The sequence below is a fragment of the Podarcis pityusensis genome (assembly GCF_964106645.2).
Source record: "Podarcis pityusensis genome assembly, chromosome: 5".
Classification (NCBI taxonomy): domain Eukaryota; kingdom Metazoa; phylum Chordata; class Lepidosauria; order Squamata; family Lacertidae; genus Podarcis; species Podarcis pityusensis.
In genome coordinates this window covers 81,068,122-81,083,431 of record NC_138032.1, presented here as the reverse complement: position 1 = coordinate 81,083,431, position 15,310 = coordinate 81,068,122, and the positions used below count along the sequence as shown (strand labels likewise).

Sequence of the window (15,310 nt, the reverse complement as noted above, 5' to 3'; positions counted from 1 at the left end):
AATTTCTATTTGTATCTGTCCTTTTAAATGCAGATCCAGCAGCAAAGTTAGTTTCAATCTTTCAGTTACTTTTGCTCCTTTTTAAGTGCAAAAGGAAGCAATGGAAACAATATATTTCTCTTATTTAACTATCTGTCAACATACGTTTTATTCACAGTCAATTGGACTTTCCCAAAACGTCAAACTTACTGACAGCCCGTTCCCAGGTTCAAAACGGTGGTGATTTGTCTTTCTTCACTCTCTCTCCTGCAGGCTTTGGCAATCTAAAATTTCCCCCCTCTTCTCCTGCTTCCAAGGGGGGTTTAATAATTTTAACTGATGGAAATTTAGTCCTTTACAAAAGGCTCTCCAAGACTTTAGCTTGCAGCGTCTTTGCTCTATCTATTTACAAAAGAGGAAGGCGGACTTCCTGTTTGAAACCTTCTCATTTCGGTGCCGAATTAAGATGTTTAAAGGTCCAATTTTCCGTTCTACTCACGGGTAGTTGTTTAAAGTCCAATTGTCCACAGGAAGAAAGTCAACGCTCTCTGGCAACGGCAATGTGGCTTCACTCCGTGAAAGAAGCAGTCGATTCAAAGCACCGCGCCACTCACCCCACGTCGCTCCAGACCCCCGAAACCGGGTTTCCCCGCGAGTGGGGGGGGCACAAAAGGTGCCAGCCGAATCCCACGTCCACAGGCTTCTCCCGCCTGTGGTTTCTGGTGGGTCTCCGCCTTCGCCGTGGCGGCCAGACCCTGATTTCCACGGAGCGGGTTCCTCCCGATCAGAAGAATTCCGCCATTGCCGGAGGCGCTAACCCGGAAGTCCGGTGGGGCGTCATTGTGGGACAGTGAGGGCTCTCCTAAGGCCCTGACAAGGGAATCACAGCATTGGTGTCCTGTCTGGATAGGTGGTGTAGGTGTAAACCTGTGCCACCTTTCAGGAGCTGGATACTAGCCTGCACCTGGGATTGGTAAATGGGGGTTTAGGCTTAGACATGGGCTGGGCCAGGGCGGAGCCAACGGAGCAGGAAGGCTTCCCTTGGGTCCACACCCTGGCCATTTAAACAGTCCGCACCTGGGGCCCTACCTGCTTTTCCTTCATCTGGAAAAGTGCTTTGATTTTGTTGGTGCCTTCTCTTGGTTGTTTTGATGGGAAGAGACCAAATATTGAATGCTCTCCACTTTCAAATGATACAAAATACCTTTGCAAGTGAACAATCAAATGCTATTCAATATCAACTAGGGGGTAATGTTGAGCATCCTAATAGTCAAATATTCAAATAATTTCCAATATGTATTTGGCAGCAAAATCTGAGGAGGACTTTTGGGGGGGAAATTAATTTCAGTTCCAGAATTCATTCATTCTTTTTTGTGCACATGCATATTTCATTTTTTAAAAAATAACTAGTCGTGATGCATCTCTCTACCCTCTCAGAAAAGCGTGTGACAAATGAGACTCAAGCACATATTATTGATTCTGAATTTCTGCCCTGTCTCCCTTAATGGGCATAGCACAAGGATAGAATATCTGCTTTGTGTGCAGAATATTCCATATTCAGATTCTGGCATCTCCAGGTGTTGCTGGGAGAGGCCTTAGTTTATAATCCTGGAAAGTCACTGCCAGTCAGGGCAGACAATACTGAGCCGGATCGACCAATGGGCTGATTCAGTATAAGCCAGTGTTCATGTTAGTCTCTGTTGCAGAACACTAGCTTCCAACTGCCAAAAAAGCATCTGTGTGGTGCAAACTTGCACTACTGGAATGTGGCCAATACTGAATGCAGTCCATGAAGTAGGATAAAAGTAGTACACATTCCCATTATATTAACAATAGCAAAATGTATTGTGACACCTTAAATGCTAACAAAATTATTTTGGCATAAAGGGTTCATGGACTAAAGTCTACTTCATCATCAGCATTACACTAAGTTATATTCACGCCTTTCAAAATTAGTTCCAGCTGCGTTGCATCAGAAAGCCAGGCTGTTTGTTCAACAAGCAAACCTACCCACTCGACCATTGCCAAATTGCCATCTTGCTTTCTGTTTCAGCACGCCATAACACCAGATTCAAGAGCTTTCTTGGTGGGCCAATCTGTTACTGATTGTGCTAACCTGCGGAAGTATTCCCCAGAGTTACATTGGTTTCCTGTTTTGAGAAATTGCTTCTGCATGACTTCAGAGGCCAGCTTGGTATCTGGGAGCTCTACCAGCAATTCCATCAGCAGTGATACATAACAGCCCACATTTCACTGGCTTCATCCCCATTCTAGCCATTGACTTGTTCGCCTTATTATTGCCTGAGAAGCAAAGACATGGTTAATTGTTTCATATGGACCATGAATTCTAGCGTCTTAAATGAACCGTGACTGTGAGTGAGGCTACGGCTCTTCCAGAACCGATGAACAATTGCTCTCATGCGGTGAGGAACTGACTATTTTTAACAGGCTGTCATCCAAAAACTATGTATTCAAAATGTGGCTTGGAAACTGGCTGGTTTCAAGGGATTACTGCAGACTACTGAGTTCAGGATTCCTGCTTAAGCTGGGGCAAACTGGGAGGTTAGCATCACACTGGACTTTTTTCTTATCAAGCAAAATCATTTCAAGATGTTTAGCTGTAGAAAACGTATTACCCCCCCCCCCAAAAAAAACTAACCAAAAGATTGCAGACTCTTTTAACTGCAGGGTTGTTTTGTGCCCAGATGTATTTTAGGCAACAAAGAGTTGCTTACTAAGAAAGAGGACCTTAGTCAATGCCACACAACCTTAGTCATGCCTCACAGTCACACCTACTGAAATCAGTGTACCTAGTGCAGGTGGCGCTGTAGTCTAAACCTCTGAGCCTCTTGGGCTTGCAGATCATAAGGTCAGCAGTTCGAATCTGTGTAACAGGGTGAGATCCTGTTGCCTTGTCCCAGCTCCTGCCAATCTTGCATTTTGAAAGCATACCAGCACGAGTAGATAAATAGGTACCGCTGCAGTGGGAAGGTAAATGGCATTTTCGTGTGCTCTGGTTTCCTTCACAGTGTCCCGTTGCGCCAGTGGTTTAGTCATGCTGGCCACATGACCTTGAAAGCTGTCTGCAGAAAAACGTTGGCTCCCTCGGCCTGAAAGCGGAGATGAGCACCTTACTCCATAGTCGACTGGACTTAACCGTCCAGTGGTCCTTTACCTTTACTTTTACCTTTACCTGAGTATATTATTTCAAGTATTTATAGACAGCTTTTTTATCAGAAAAGATCACAAAGCAGTCTGAGTCTGGCTTCGGCTGGGGAGGGCGGGATATAAATAAAATTTTATTATTATTATTATTAACCCTAAGGACAGCATGGATTGAACCTGGGGACTTTCTTCATGGACATCATGTGTTCTGTATTGCCCTTCCCTTTCCCCAGCCCAGCCATGTTCGACTGTGGCCAATGTGTTCTTTGTAAAACAGAACTTTGTCTGGAACCATCTAGAAAGTACAATACACATGATATGAACTATAGGCAAGTTTTCAGAAATTAAAGTTTTATGAGCTTCAGAAAATATCATAAATATCATCTGTTAAGCAATCCACTAATCTGAATTCATGCAAGAAATCATGGTTTGCTGGAGTGTTGGTCTGGGGAACCATGGTACACTTTCACTTACCCGTGTGAGCAGTGAAAGGAAGGAGAAATCTACCTTCTTGTGTCAGGTTAGAACCTTGCCTCATTCTCCCTTGCCCCTCTTGTAGTCTTGGCCGAATGACTTAACTCTCTTCCCTCTTTTTCACTGTTTATTGAATGATGTGGAAGCAGCTGGCAATAATGAGCTTTACCACTTGGAGGTGCTACTTTACAAATATATTGAACAAAAGGGCACCAACAGTAATGTCTTGTTTCTAGTGAAACTGCTAATTTCAGACTGTGTTATTTTACCTTCTTACCTTCCTCACTGTCACTTTTCTCCTTGTTGTTATTTCTCTTGCGGTTCAAATTGTGACGAACTTTAATGTTCAAAGGTTATGATTCTCAGCATGCTTGCAGGACAGTAAATTGCAATGAAATCAGGGGGACTTGTGTCCAAGTAATATTTTATTTATGCATTGTGTTGGGCTGCACAATAAAAATTTTTTTATTTATGCATTGTGTTGTGCTGCACAGCTACCTTGCCTTTGGAGTACACTAATTAAAACTTTCCAGAAAATTAAGAGGTAGCATTTCTCATCTTGACGCTGTGGACCAGAAGTGATGAGCAGCTATCCATCCTTTCTTGCTAGATGTGAATGGACCATAGCTGAATGGTAGACCTCATGCTTTGTGTGTGGAAGGTCATTGCTTCAATTCCTGGCTTCTCCTGGCAGGGCTGTAAAGGCGCTCTAGCTGAAACCATGAAGTGCTGCTGCCAGTCAGTGTAGGCACTATTGAGCTAGGTAAATTAATGGTTGGACTTGATATAAGGCAGCTTCTGTGTTTCTGCGCATGCATGTGTGAGCGCGTGCACCCACCCACCTCTTTTGTCATGTAGTTTTGACTTCTTAATCAATGTTCTGCTTTCAGAGGTTTTTGGTGTACATTTACTCTTTTTTTTTGCATTTTACTGACTGGAATTAATTTGTATGGTCTGTGATCTCAGTTATTTGAGATAAAATGAATGAGAATTCCGTGAGGAGAATGATTGTAACTGTGGGTGTCAAGTAACATGGGGATTTGGCATTTTTTCACAATCTGCTGTAGCTATTGATGGTGCTTCTTGGTCAGCAGATAAAGAGCAGTTGATGAACTTTTTAAAAAGCCTACAGCTCTCTATCACAGCAACTCCCCCCCCAACCCCCCCCCACGCCCTAGTACAGAAACTTCCATATTTCATTGGTGAATTTTGAAAACCATTATTTGGGCCTGGAGACCATGCTCTCTCTCTCTCTCTTTTTTAAAGTGATGAATTCAATCTGTTTTCTCTGAGCATTCAAATACCGTATTTTTCGCTCCATTGGACGCACCGGACCATAGGACGCACCGGATCATAGGAGGGGGAGAACAGGGAAAAATTTTTTTTTCTTGTTCTCTCCCTCTAAAACAAGGTGCGTTCAAGGTACCTATTTTTTTGGGGGGGGGAAATAAAGAAAAAAAAATTCCCTCCCCAGGCACGGGGCAGGCGCGGGGGGAGCCCGAGCTTCCCCCGACCCCAGCCTCCAGAACAGCCTGCTATCCGCAAGCCTAGGGAACCGAGCCGGTCTCCCCAGGCTTGTGGAGAGGTGCGCGAAGCCCGGGCGTGCTCTTCAGTGCGCACCAGGCTTCGGAATGCAGGCAGCTCTGCGCTACTCTCCGGAGCCCCGCGCGGCTTCGCGCCGGGATCGGGAGGGTGGCGCGGAGCTGCAGGAAGCCCTGGAGCGCAGGCAGCTCCGCGCCACCCTCCGGAGCCCCGCGCGGGGGTCCGGAGGGTGGCGCGGAGCTGCAAGAAGCCCTGGAGCCAGGCAGCTCCGCGCCACCCTCCGTAGCCCTGCGCGGCTTCGCGCGGGGGTCTGGAGGGTGGCGCGGAGCTGCAAGAAGCCCTGGAGCGCAGACAGCTCCGCGCCACCCTCCGGAGCCCGGTGCGGCTTCGCGCCGGGATCGGGAGGGTGGCGCGGAGCTGCAGGAAGCCCTGGAGCACAGGCAGCTCCGCGCCACCCTCCGTAGCCCCGCGCGGCTTCGCACGGGGGTCTGGAGGGTGGCGCGGAGCTGCAAGAAGCCCTGGAGCCAGGCAGCTCTGCGCCACCCTCCGTAGCCCCGCGCGGCTTCGCGCGGGGGTCTGGAGGGTGGCGCAGAGCTGCAAGAAGCCCTGGAGCCAGGCAGCTCCGCGCCACCCTCCGTAGCCCCGTGCGAAGCCGCGCGGGGCTACGGAGGGTGGCGCGGAGCTGCAAGAAGCCCTGGAGCGCAGACAGCTCCGCGCCACCCTCCGGAGCCCGGTGCGGCTTCGCGCCGGGATCGGGAGGGTGGCGCGGAGCTGCAGGAAGCCCTGGAGCGCAGGCAGCTCCGCGCCACCCTCCATAGCCCCGCGCGGCTTCGCACGGGGGTCTGGAGGGTGGCGCGGAGCTGCAAGAAGCCCTGGAGCGCAGGCAGCTCTGCGCCACCCTCCGGAGCCCCGCGCGGCTTCGCGCCGGGATCCGGAGGGTGGCGTGGAGCTGCAGGAAGCCCGGGAAAGCCTGCATTCGCTCCATAGGACGCACACACATTTCCCCTTCATTTTTGGAGGGAAAAAAGTGCGTCCTATAGAGCGAAAAATACGGTATATTGTTATGTGAAGCAGACTTTTTGATGCTGGCTTGGACCAACTGCCAGAAAGAAGACGCTTGGCTTCTAGAAGTCACCGTTGCTGGGGTGACAATATCAACAGAAGGAGGGGATCACTGGGGAGGAGAGGGCTGCCAGGGAAAAGAGGCAAAGCCTGGTGGGCTTCTCCAACCCTGGCTAGGAAGTCACAGCTAGTGCAACTCTCTTAGAATAAATGTAATGTGCTTTGAAGGAGCTCAACCAGCCAACAGCCTTGCTCCCACATTTTGCACCAACTGTAGCCTCTAAACCTATCCCTCAAGAGCAGCTGTACACAGAGTGCATCACAACAGTCTAGTTGTGAGGTAACCAGTACAGGAGTCAAAGCAGCTAGGCTACCCCTGTCTAGCCTTAGCATCACTGGGCACCTGCCAGGGCAAACATCCCTGCAGGGGACCTACTGACATTCTCTGGAGACTTTTGGTCCTGTTCTCATCCTCTTGGCTATTGCTGCCTGTGTTTGCCTGCTGTCTCTGAGCATGCAAGGAAAGACAAAAGTAAGTTCCAGCAGCACCTTCTACCTGCCTTGGGTCTGGGCTTGGAGCAACCAGCCCAGGCATTCTTAACTGGTTGGTTTACATGGTGGAAAGAAAAGGATGGTGGAAAGAGTTTGTAGCCCTTCCTTCCAAGGTGAGGGGGAGTGGCCTAAGCATGGACTTAACACCTCCATGTATTATCATATTTTTCCGTGTATAAGATGCCCCCATGTATAAGACGCCCACTACTTTTGGGGACCCCAAATTTAGAAAATGAACATATGCACTATCCATGTATAAGACGCCCCCAGATTTTTAACTTTATTTTAAAGTAAAAAAAACCCTAGTCTTATACATGGAAAAGTACAGTAATTAGAGTTAAACGTTGGTTATATGAGGCTGATTTATATGTGTTATATTGCCACGCCTGCCCATAAATACATATTAACACACTTGTGTCAGGCAGCCAGAAAGACAGAGGGCTTAAATAGAGGAAACAAAAGAATCGAAGGTACCTCAATCAATGCTCTGATTTTTTTTTTAAATGGGATATTTTAAGGGGCTATGGGGAAGGTGACCCATGTTACTAATTAATACTGAGAGACAGTTCTTGGGCATTGGTTTGATGTCATTACAATGCATAGTGCAGCCAGATATAGTTATTGAAGTGTTATAATTCCCCTGTCTGAGAAATACGTATGAAAATTCACTCTAGCTGTTGGATGGATGAATATTTAAGAAACTAAATCCATGGAAAATAATTCTGGGATGAGGCGTCTTAGCCTTAGACACACTGGCTAACGAAGTATTCGATTTGTATTATTAGCTCTGCTGGAAATAGTCCAGTAGCATTTTATTTGATTGGGCTTGTATCTTCCATTGTACGCTTGATGAATAGATATTGCTTGCTGGCAGGATTATAAATCCAGTCAGATTTGTCATCAGCTTGCAGTTACAGGAAATAAGTAACATATGGTTTTATAAGGCAGTGGGGGAAAATAGAACCTTCCAGTTAAAAATGAGCGAAGTCTGTGGCATCCACAAACTGAGGCTGAATTTGTCATGTAGTCAAAATGCTCCTTGACTCCATCACTTGAGACTCCGGGGGTGAGATGGGGAGAGTGCCTCTCCATAGAACAACCCCTCTGCACTAGAAAACTAGAAATCAGAGAGGACAAGTATAGCCTGTTCTGACAAGTTTATTCCTTTTCTGCATGCTGGGATTTTGTTTCTCAGTAGAGTATTCAATTATTTATTCAACTATTTTTTAATTAAATTTTTATATAGCTCTTCATTCAAGGCTCACAGGGCAGTTTACAATATCTGACACACACACACACCCCAATTCGCAGTCTAGTGGTACAGTCCAATTTTACAATGTAATCTGGTAGTCTAAATTTGGTTTCAGTCCCACTTCTGTTTTTAGGTTTGTGGTGTGGGAGCTGCTAAAACATGGTACTGTGAACTGAGTGGAACGTTCCACAGATCCAGTTAATTTGTTCAAAAGTACAGTAGTGATCTTTGAGCGGGCCAAAAGCTTCCCCTCTCCAGTTAATTCTAGTTATATACTGATATATTTTTTTAATTATAATTGTTCACATCAATTTCCTCTTTGCTGCCATACTGAGCACCCATTCATTTTATTCCTCTTCAAGTGACCAGAGATTATCACATAGCAAATTTAGGTACTGGATGACATAATTAGGGGCAAATGAAGCTCATTTAAAATGAGAACAATGCTTCCCAGGAAGGCCACTGGTGGGGGGGGGGGCAGCATTCCTCAGGATAGAAACTATTTGTGTGAGGGGGCTCCTTGCTTAGTAAACGCCACCTTGATTTACCCATGGTGGGCTTTAAATGAGCTTTTGCACCTTAAGTGAAAACCAAGATGATCACAGTGCCAAGCTAGAGACTGTGCTTTTGTGGGAAATATAGGTGCTTTGACCCTATAGGTGAGAAAGTGGAGCCCCAAGTGAAACAAACAAACAAATCAAAACAATTCATCTTGTGCAACTTTGCTCCAGGGCACAAAGATCTCTGTGGATCTGTCCTAATTGTTTCCAGTCATACGCTGCAGGTACCCCAATTTCTCCTTCCAATTACAGTGGTACCTTGGGTTACAGACGCTTCAGGTTACAGACTCCGCTAACCCAGAAATAGTACCTCGGGTTAAGAACTTTGCTTCAGGATGAGAATAGAAATCGCGCAGCAGCGGCGCAGGGGCAGCAGGAGGCCCCATTAGCTAAAGTGGTGCTTCAGGTTAAGAACAGTTTCAGGTTAAGAACGGACCTCCGGAACGAATTAAGTACTTAACCTGAGGTACCACTGTATAGCTCCTTCAAGGACACAGAGTGCCATTCAAGGGCAGTCGTGCACTTGGGTGATGTAATGGACTTGCAGGAGGCCTAAACAAAATAAAAAATTCCTTCCAGTAGCACCTTAGAGACCAACTAAGTTTGTTATTGGTATGAGCTTTCGTGTGCATGAACACTTCTTCAGATACCGTGTGCATGCAGGAGGTCTGTGTGACCCCTGGACTTACTGGTCTTAAATCCCCCCCCCCCAATGTTATTACCCTCTAGCAGTCCTCAGAAAATAGGGACATTCTATTCTGCATCAATATCAATGCTAGTTAGTAGTATTTATTGATTTGGGGTTTTCTTTCCCCACTCAGAGCTTTCCTAAACGCAATACATAAATTCCAAGATTTCTGTGCTTTTAAGTACCCCAGTTTTGTGTGTTTCCTCTAATAACTTTTGTACACTTGACCAGGAGGAAATGCTCAAGCAGTAATACTGGCGTAGAAAAGAATGTCCCTGTTTTTGGAGGAATATTGGAGGTATTACGTTCACTTACCTCAGAAGGTAGTAAGCTAGCCCTGCTGTGTTTGGGGGACTCCTCCTGCTCATTCTTCAGATATACATCTGCCCCAAAGTCTTGTCCTGGCGGCACCATATTTCTGACACTTGCAAGTGTGAGGAGACAATTGGGTGCAATTGGGTGACACAGTTTGAAGACCCAAGGGCAGGTGTGGAGGCTAGAAAGTGGACCACATATATGACATATGAACGGATTTGTCAGAAACATTTGCAATAATTCCACTGTATTCCAGTGTCAAGAAAAGTAGTCTGCATTATTTTCTTTATTAAAAGAATCCATGACTGATCACCCCATCACAATGCTTTCTTATCTGCAGCTGGAGGTAGTCATTTTTCTTAATGGGGTGCTTTTTTTGGGGGGGGCAGAATGAAATTGTGAAATTATAGATAAAATATTTAGCGTGGTGTTTGCTAATTGTATGTAGTGAAAGGATGTGGGGTGGAGTGGCGGGGAGAAAGAGAATCTTCTAACTCAACCACAAGTAGCTAAATTGCTATTTTTCTCTTCAGCTTTGTTGGTTGCTTTTGCCTGCATGATTGCCGTGGCCTTCCTGTATTTTCTTGGACTTTATGTCTCCAAGTAAGTCTGTGTAAGTGACATGTGGATCTATATGTTTTTGTGCTATGTTTTAAATCTGCAAGTTATCATTGAATTATTTATTTCTGCATTTATTTATTTTAAAGTATAGACACATAAAGAATTAGAATAAACAGTTTTAGTCCATTTTTATGGGTGTGGGCCTTTAACTGGGTGACAGGAGTGGCCATTTTCCATGTATGTGGCTGGTGAAAACACATTTATGGAGGTATATTGCCAGTCACAAAGTTCAGCTTTGCCCCATTGACCTGGTTCTTGAATATATTTTTAAAGATATCTACAAGGAGCTGCATCCATCCAGGACCACCAATTGTTGCTCATGGCAAGTATGCCCATGCCTAGAATTGGATTTTGGCCTATATCTGTGTGAGATCGTCATACAGGCATCAAATGGCCAATTTCTAACACTTTTAATCTATTGTGTGATTACTCTTGATATTTTTGATTCAGTAAAACTAGATGCACATATGCACCACCAGTGTTGGCAGTTTTCTCTGCAGCCACTGTTGTGGCCGTTTCAGTGCAAAATGTGGCTTGCTTCTTTAACAGAACAAGAAGCCACAGTGCAATGTCAAAGAAACCTCAGGCAACATGCGTGGTTCTTACCGATGTGTGCGGAGTGCTTTGTTGGATCATGGCATTGGACTTCCTGTTCTTTATTTCCTACAAATTTGAATAAACAAATTATTGTGAGCTTCTTCATTGTACATAGGGAATTCAAGAACCCACACCATCTTTTGAAAGTTAGTGGGTAACCTTCTGCACCTTAAATTCCTTCGGTGTTTTTAAGGAGTTTTGTAAATCTATTAAGTTACAGGAGACAAACTCCTCTTTAAACTGTTACTTATATTCAGGTTTTCTAATTCTAGGTAACATTCAAGTCCTAGATTTATAGTCAGGTTACTTTTTGAATTCTTGCAGACTTCACTGTACCCGGGTACACTGCCATTGCCTTCAACACAAACCTACTTCCATTGTAAGTATATGTACCGCTTCACATTCTTTAAACATTTATGGGGGTATTCAACTAAGTTTTACTTACAGTAGATCCATTGAAATGACTAACTCTTGACTAAATTCGGCCAATTAATTTAAATAGGTCTACTCTGACTAAAACTTAATTGAACCACCCTTAATTGTGAAATATGCATGTCTTGTACAGTGGTACCTCGGTTTAAGAACAGGCTTGTTTACGAACTATTCAGTTTACGAACTCCCCAAAACTGGAAGTAGTGTCCTGGTTTGTGAACTCTACCTTGGTGTAAGAACAGAAGCTGAATGGTGGAAGGGCACTGGCGGCGGGAGGCCTCATTAGGGAAAGCAAGCGCATAAATTTCTGCAAATACCTCCTTTGCACATCGAGGTCCCCAAGACACCCCCCCCAAAGAAAAACACAATTGACACTTAATTTTTGTTTAAGGTTTTTGGCATAATTTTGGCCACAACTTTATTCAAATTACAGCAATGTGAGTGGTTGCTTAGGCATTGGTAGCACTAACTGACCCCGCACGGGGACAACTCTGACATTCGCACCCCCCACAAAGTCAGCAAGGGTAAGTCACCTGGGGAGAGAGACGGGACTGGGAACCATGCCTCACCTCTCCCCAGAATGCTCCCAGGGGCTTGCATGGCCCTAGCCCCTTGCCAGGGGGTTTCGGACAAAAGCATGGGGAGCCCCTGGGTTCCTTTAACGGAAAACCCTTGAAGCAGCAGCAGCAGCAGCATTTTGGAGGGGCAGGCACAGCTGAATCCATACCCCTCCACCAACCAATTCCAAGACCAATGCCTAACCGCAAACCTTACAAGTTGTGACGATTTGCTACGCAGTAGGCAAAAACCAAGTGGCACACACTAATCAGCCAAATGGACAAAATTCCTACCGGGCCCCTGCCCCAAAGCAGACGACCCCATGACAGGCATAGCAAGGTCATGCAAACAGCCTAAAATTAGGGAAGGGAGGGCGGGTGATCCGAAGCAAGCAGCGAAAAGAGGAAGTTCTTTGCTGCGAGCATTGTATTTAACAAATAGGGCTGTCAATCAGCAAATGGCAACATCTAGATTTCCCCAGTAACAGCCCGCCCCTGCTTAAAGGATGGCCAAACCATTTGCCTAGTAACAGTGAGGTGTCTTGTCAGCCCCACCCGCAACCTGTGCTCTCCATGAGGGAGAACACACTTTCCCAACCTGGTCATGTTTTAAAGAGCAATCCCTGCTGGAGTGGTGGATTTAGTAATTAAGAGTGCTTATTCTTGAGTTTTGAGTGATAGGCATAAAAGCACCCTCCTTTTTATTAAACAGAGTGCCTTGACCTGCGTGATGTACTATATTTCAGCTTTCTATTTGTAGTGGAAGGATCTTTTACCATTTTGATGCCCTCCCCCCGGGGAGAAAGTGAGTTGTGTCCAAGCACTTGCGAACACAGCTTGAACTTTTCCACACTAATATGTTCCTGGTTGCCACTGCAAAACCACCTCTCACAATGTGGTGATGCTTCCAGGGTTTAAAGGGGGAATTTCTTCACTCCTCTGATCCTAGTATATGCGTTGGTGTTCTTTTTGCAGTGTAGTTTGCCCCTAAGTATGCTGCTTAGAGGAAAGTTCCTTCCTTCTGGCCTTTTTAGGCTGCTTCCAGACCACCTGATTATTGAGCATTCATCATGATTTGTGTCTACCAAGTTTGAAGGCATGCTAGATGACACCAGCTCTTTACTCAGCATTCATTCTGATCTCTTTGCAAGTTCAAACAGCATTACATCAACCAGTGTTGTTTTTACGCTTTGCATTTCCACATCACTTTCCTTATCTCAAAATGTCTGATTTTGGGGAGAAGGAGGTTTGTTGCGCAAGAGCTCTGCATCAAATTTAATTGCGCAACTTGAATTTTCCAGCATGTGATTGAATTTGCCCATCTGTGATACCACCCCAAAACAGCGATAGCCTTGGAAGCACCCTTAGAAGACTGTCTGTTCTTCTCTGATAGCAACCCTACTAAGCAGATAAAATGCTGTGGGGCTCTTGTTTGTGTCCCTGTCTTGCTCAATAGTGCTTGCTGTCAGAGAAGATGCTGGGTGATGTACTTTTCTTTGCTTAATGTGGCAGCTAACTTGACAGTAATGAGAGAATGCCACTGCTGGAGACAGATTTGAACTGCTGTCAAGAGCAGTCAGAGTAGATGGAGGTGTTTAAAAATATACGTGGCAGGTTTGTAGAAGAACCTCAGGGTGTATTCTTCTACAGTAGGTAGTTTTAAGCAGGTTTTTTGCTAGCCTCTGCTTGAGATATTCAGGCTACGAATGGGCACTGTGTTTTGTTAGTGGGCTGTGACCATATGAGGAACAAGTTCTGGAATGTGTGTGTCAAAACTCAAGATCCCTGTAGTCAGGAGCTGGGGCCAGAGCTTCAGCTAGGGCTGGAGCTGACACCTTCATTGTTGACCAGGCAAAGTCAAGAGGCCAGGCAACTAGTACAAATACCCAGAGGCCTCATTCTATTCACCCACCACAGTGGCTGATATAATGCTCCTTTCCTCTGGGCTTACAGTAACGCTATTCCCCACTTTTGCCAAGGCATCTCTCCCAGAAGTTGTTAGCCCTCATACAATGCCCTTTTAGAGTTTGAAAAAAACTTGTACAAACTGAATGAGACTTCCTGATTTAATACTGATTGCTTGTCCACTGGCATTAGCAGTAAATTTGTTTGCAGGAAATAGGCAAATGTTTGTACCCTAGAGCAACTTGTAATCTATCATATATACTCAGAAAATACTGAGTATGAGACCAGCAGGGATAAGAATGTTCTGCTGGTTTCCTTTTTAGGTGGTACAGCTTGTGTGTAGTTCATAAAGTATTTCTCATCCTTCTAAAAGAAAAATGGATCGCAATTATGAGTTGGTTCGGAATGGGCCTCAGTTGGCTAGGTGGATATAATGATATAAAACGGAAATAAAGTAGGTGATGCCATATATCAAGCAAGGAAAAATTGAGTTTGGAGAGATGCAATCTGGCCTCTAGCTCAGGCTTTTAATCTTGAAGGGCATTTTTTAACATGATGTGATTGCTAATAATACTTCACAGCAGGTTTTAGGAAATTAACATTTTTAAAGAGAAAAAGAAGCACGCACACACCAATGACTGGAACATACGATTCCAGAATCTAAAATTCCCAGATGTCTAGATTTTGGCTTGATGTTAGACTTTTAAGGACAACCTATTAATTAATTTAAAACAAATGCTGTGCCCAAATATTTTTAAAACAAATATAAAAATGAATTAAGGATACATCCCGCACAATGATCTGCAGATGTTTGCTTTTCACTTATTTTTGCTTTTAAGTTGCTTTAAACTTTTTATGATTTCATTGTTTGGTTTTACGTTTTTATATTGCTGTAAACTGATGTGATATATTTTTTATGATACAGTAGTATATAAATATTTTTATAAAAATAGTAAAATTAAAATTAAATTAAAACAGCTAAAATATTACCAGTGTTAAAATTCAGCCTCTTCAAAGTTAATGCTGTGTCCACCCTACTCCAGGCAGAAGTAGCTGGAACATACCTAGCAAAGAAATGTCTAGCTGTTCCTTAGATACTCCAATTTGTTGAACAGATTGTTGCTCAGCTACTAGCTGTGGTGGTAGTCTTCTGAATGCCACTTGCTGGAAACTGCAGAAGATGAGAGTGCTCTTGTACTTGCGCTTTGCTTGCAGGTTTTCCACAGGCATCTGGTTGGACACTGTAAGAACAAGATGCTGGACTTAACGGACCATTGGCTTGATTCGGCAGGTTCTTCGTATGTACTTATAACATATAAGAAAAAGAATCAGTCTTGGCATCTGTTCACCTGCTGTTTGTTTGAGGGGACCCTCCAGACTGGTGCATTCTGTAACACGTTCTTGACACATGTGTGTGTATGTGTGTGTGTGAGAGAGAGAGAGAGAGAGACATACACACGTGTTTGTTTGTGTTGGCATCTATCTGTCTTGGGAGACAATGGAAGAGTGCACCTGCACATTTTTGCTAGATTTATTCTGCCTTAATTTGTTCTGTAATACTTCCCCAATGCTACTACATTATTGTTATTTTAAATCTGCCCTTCACCCT

The 15,310-nt window shown here is 44.7% G+C and overlaps 1 protein-coding gene and 1 long non-coding RNA gene across 3 annotated transcripts in view; one reads left to right on the top strand and one right to left on the bottom strand.

The window, feature by feature from the left end:
* Window positions 1-15,310, top strand: part of LOC308476882 (heparan-alpha-glucosaminide N-acetyltransferase-like) — a 171,042-nt gene that overhangs the window by 34,645 nt on the left and 121,087 nt on the right. For both annotated transcript variants that reach the window (XM_081004994.1, XM_081004995.1), the window contains 2 exons: window positions 10,123-10,192; window positions 11,132-11,186. In XM_081004994.1, the coding sequence (XP_080861120.1) occupies window positions 10,123-10,192; window positions 11,132-11,186 (125 nt within the window). The remainder of the gene's footprint in view (window positions 1-10,122; window positions 10,193-11,131; window positions 11,187-15,310) is intronic.
* LOC308476988 overlaps window positions 14,619-15,310 on the bottom strand; it is a 34,797-nt gene continuing 34,105 nt past the window's right edge. Inside the window, exon 5 of the long non-coding RNA XR_013986316.1 lies at window positions 14,619-14,942. This is a non-coding gene — a long non-coding RNA (uncharacterized lncRNA). The remainder of the gene's footprint in view (window positions 14,943-15,310) is intronic.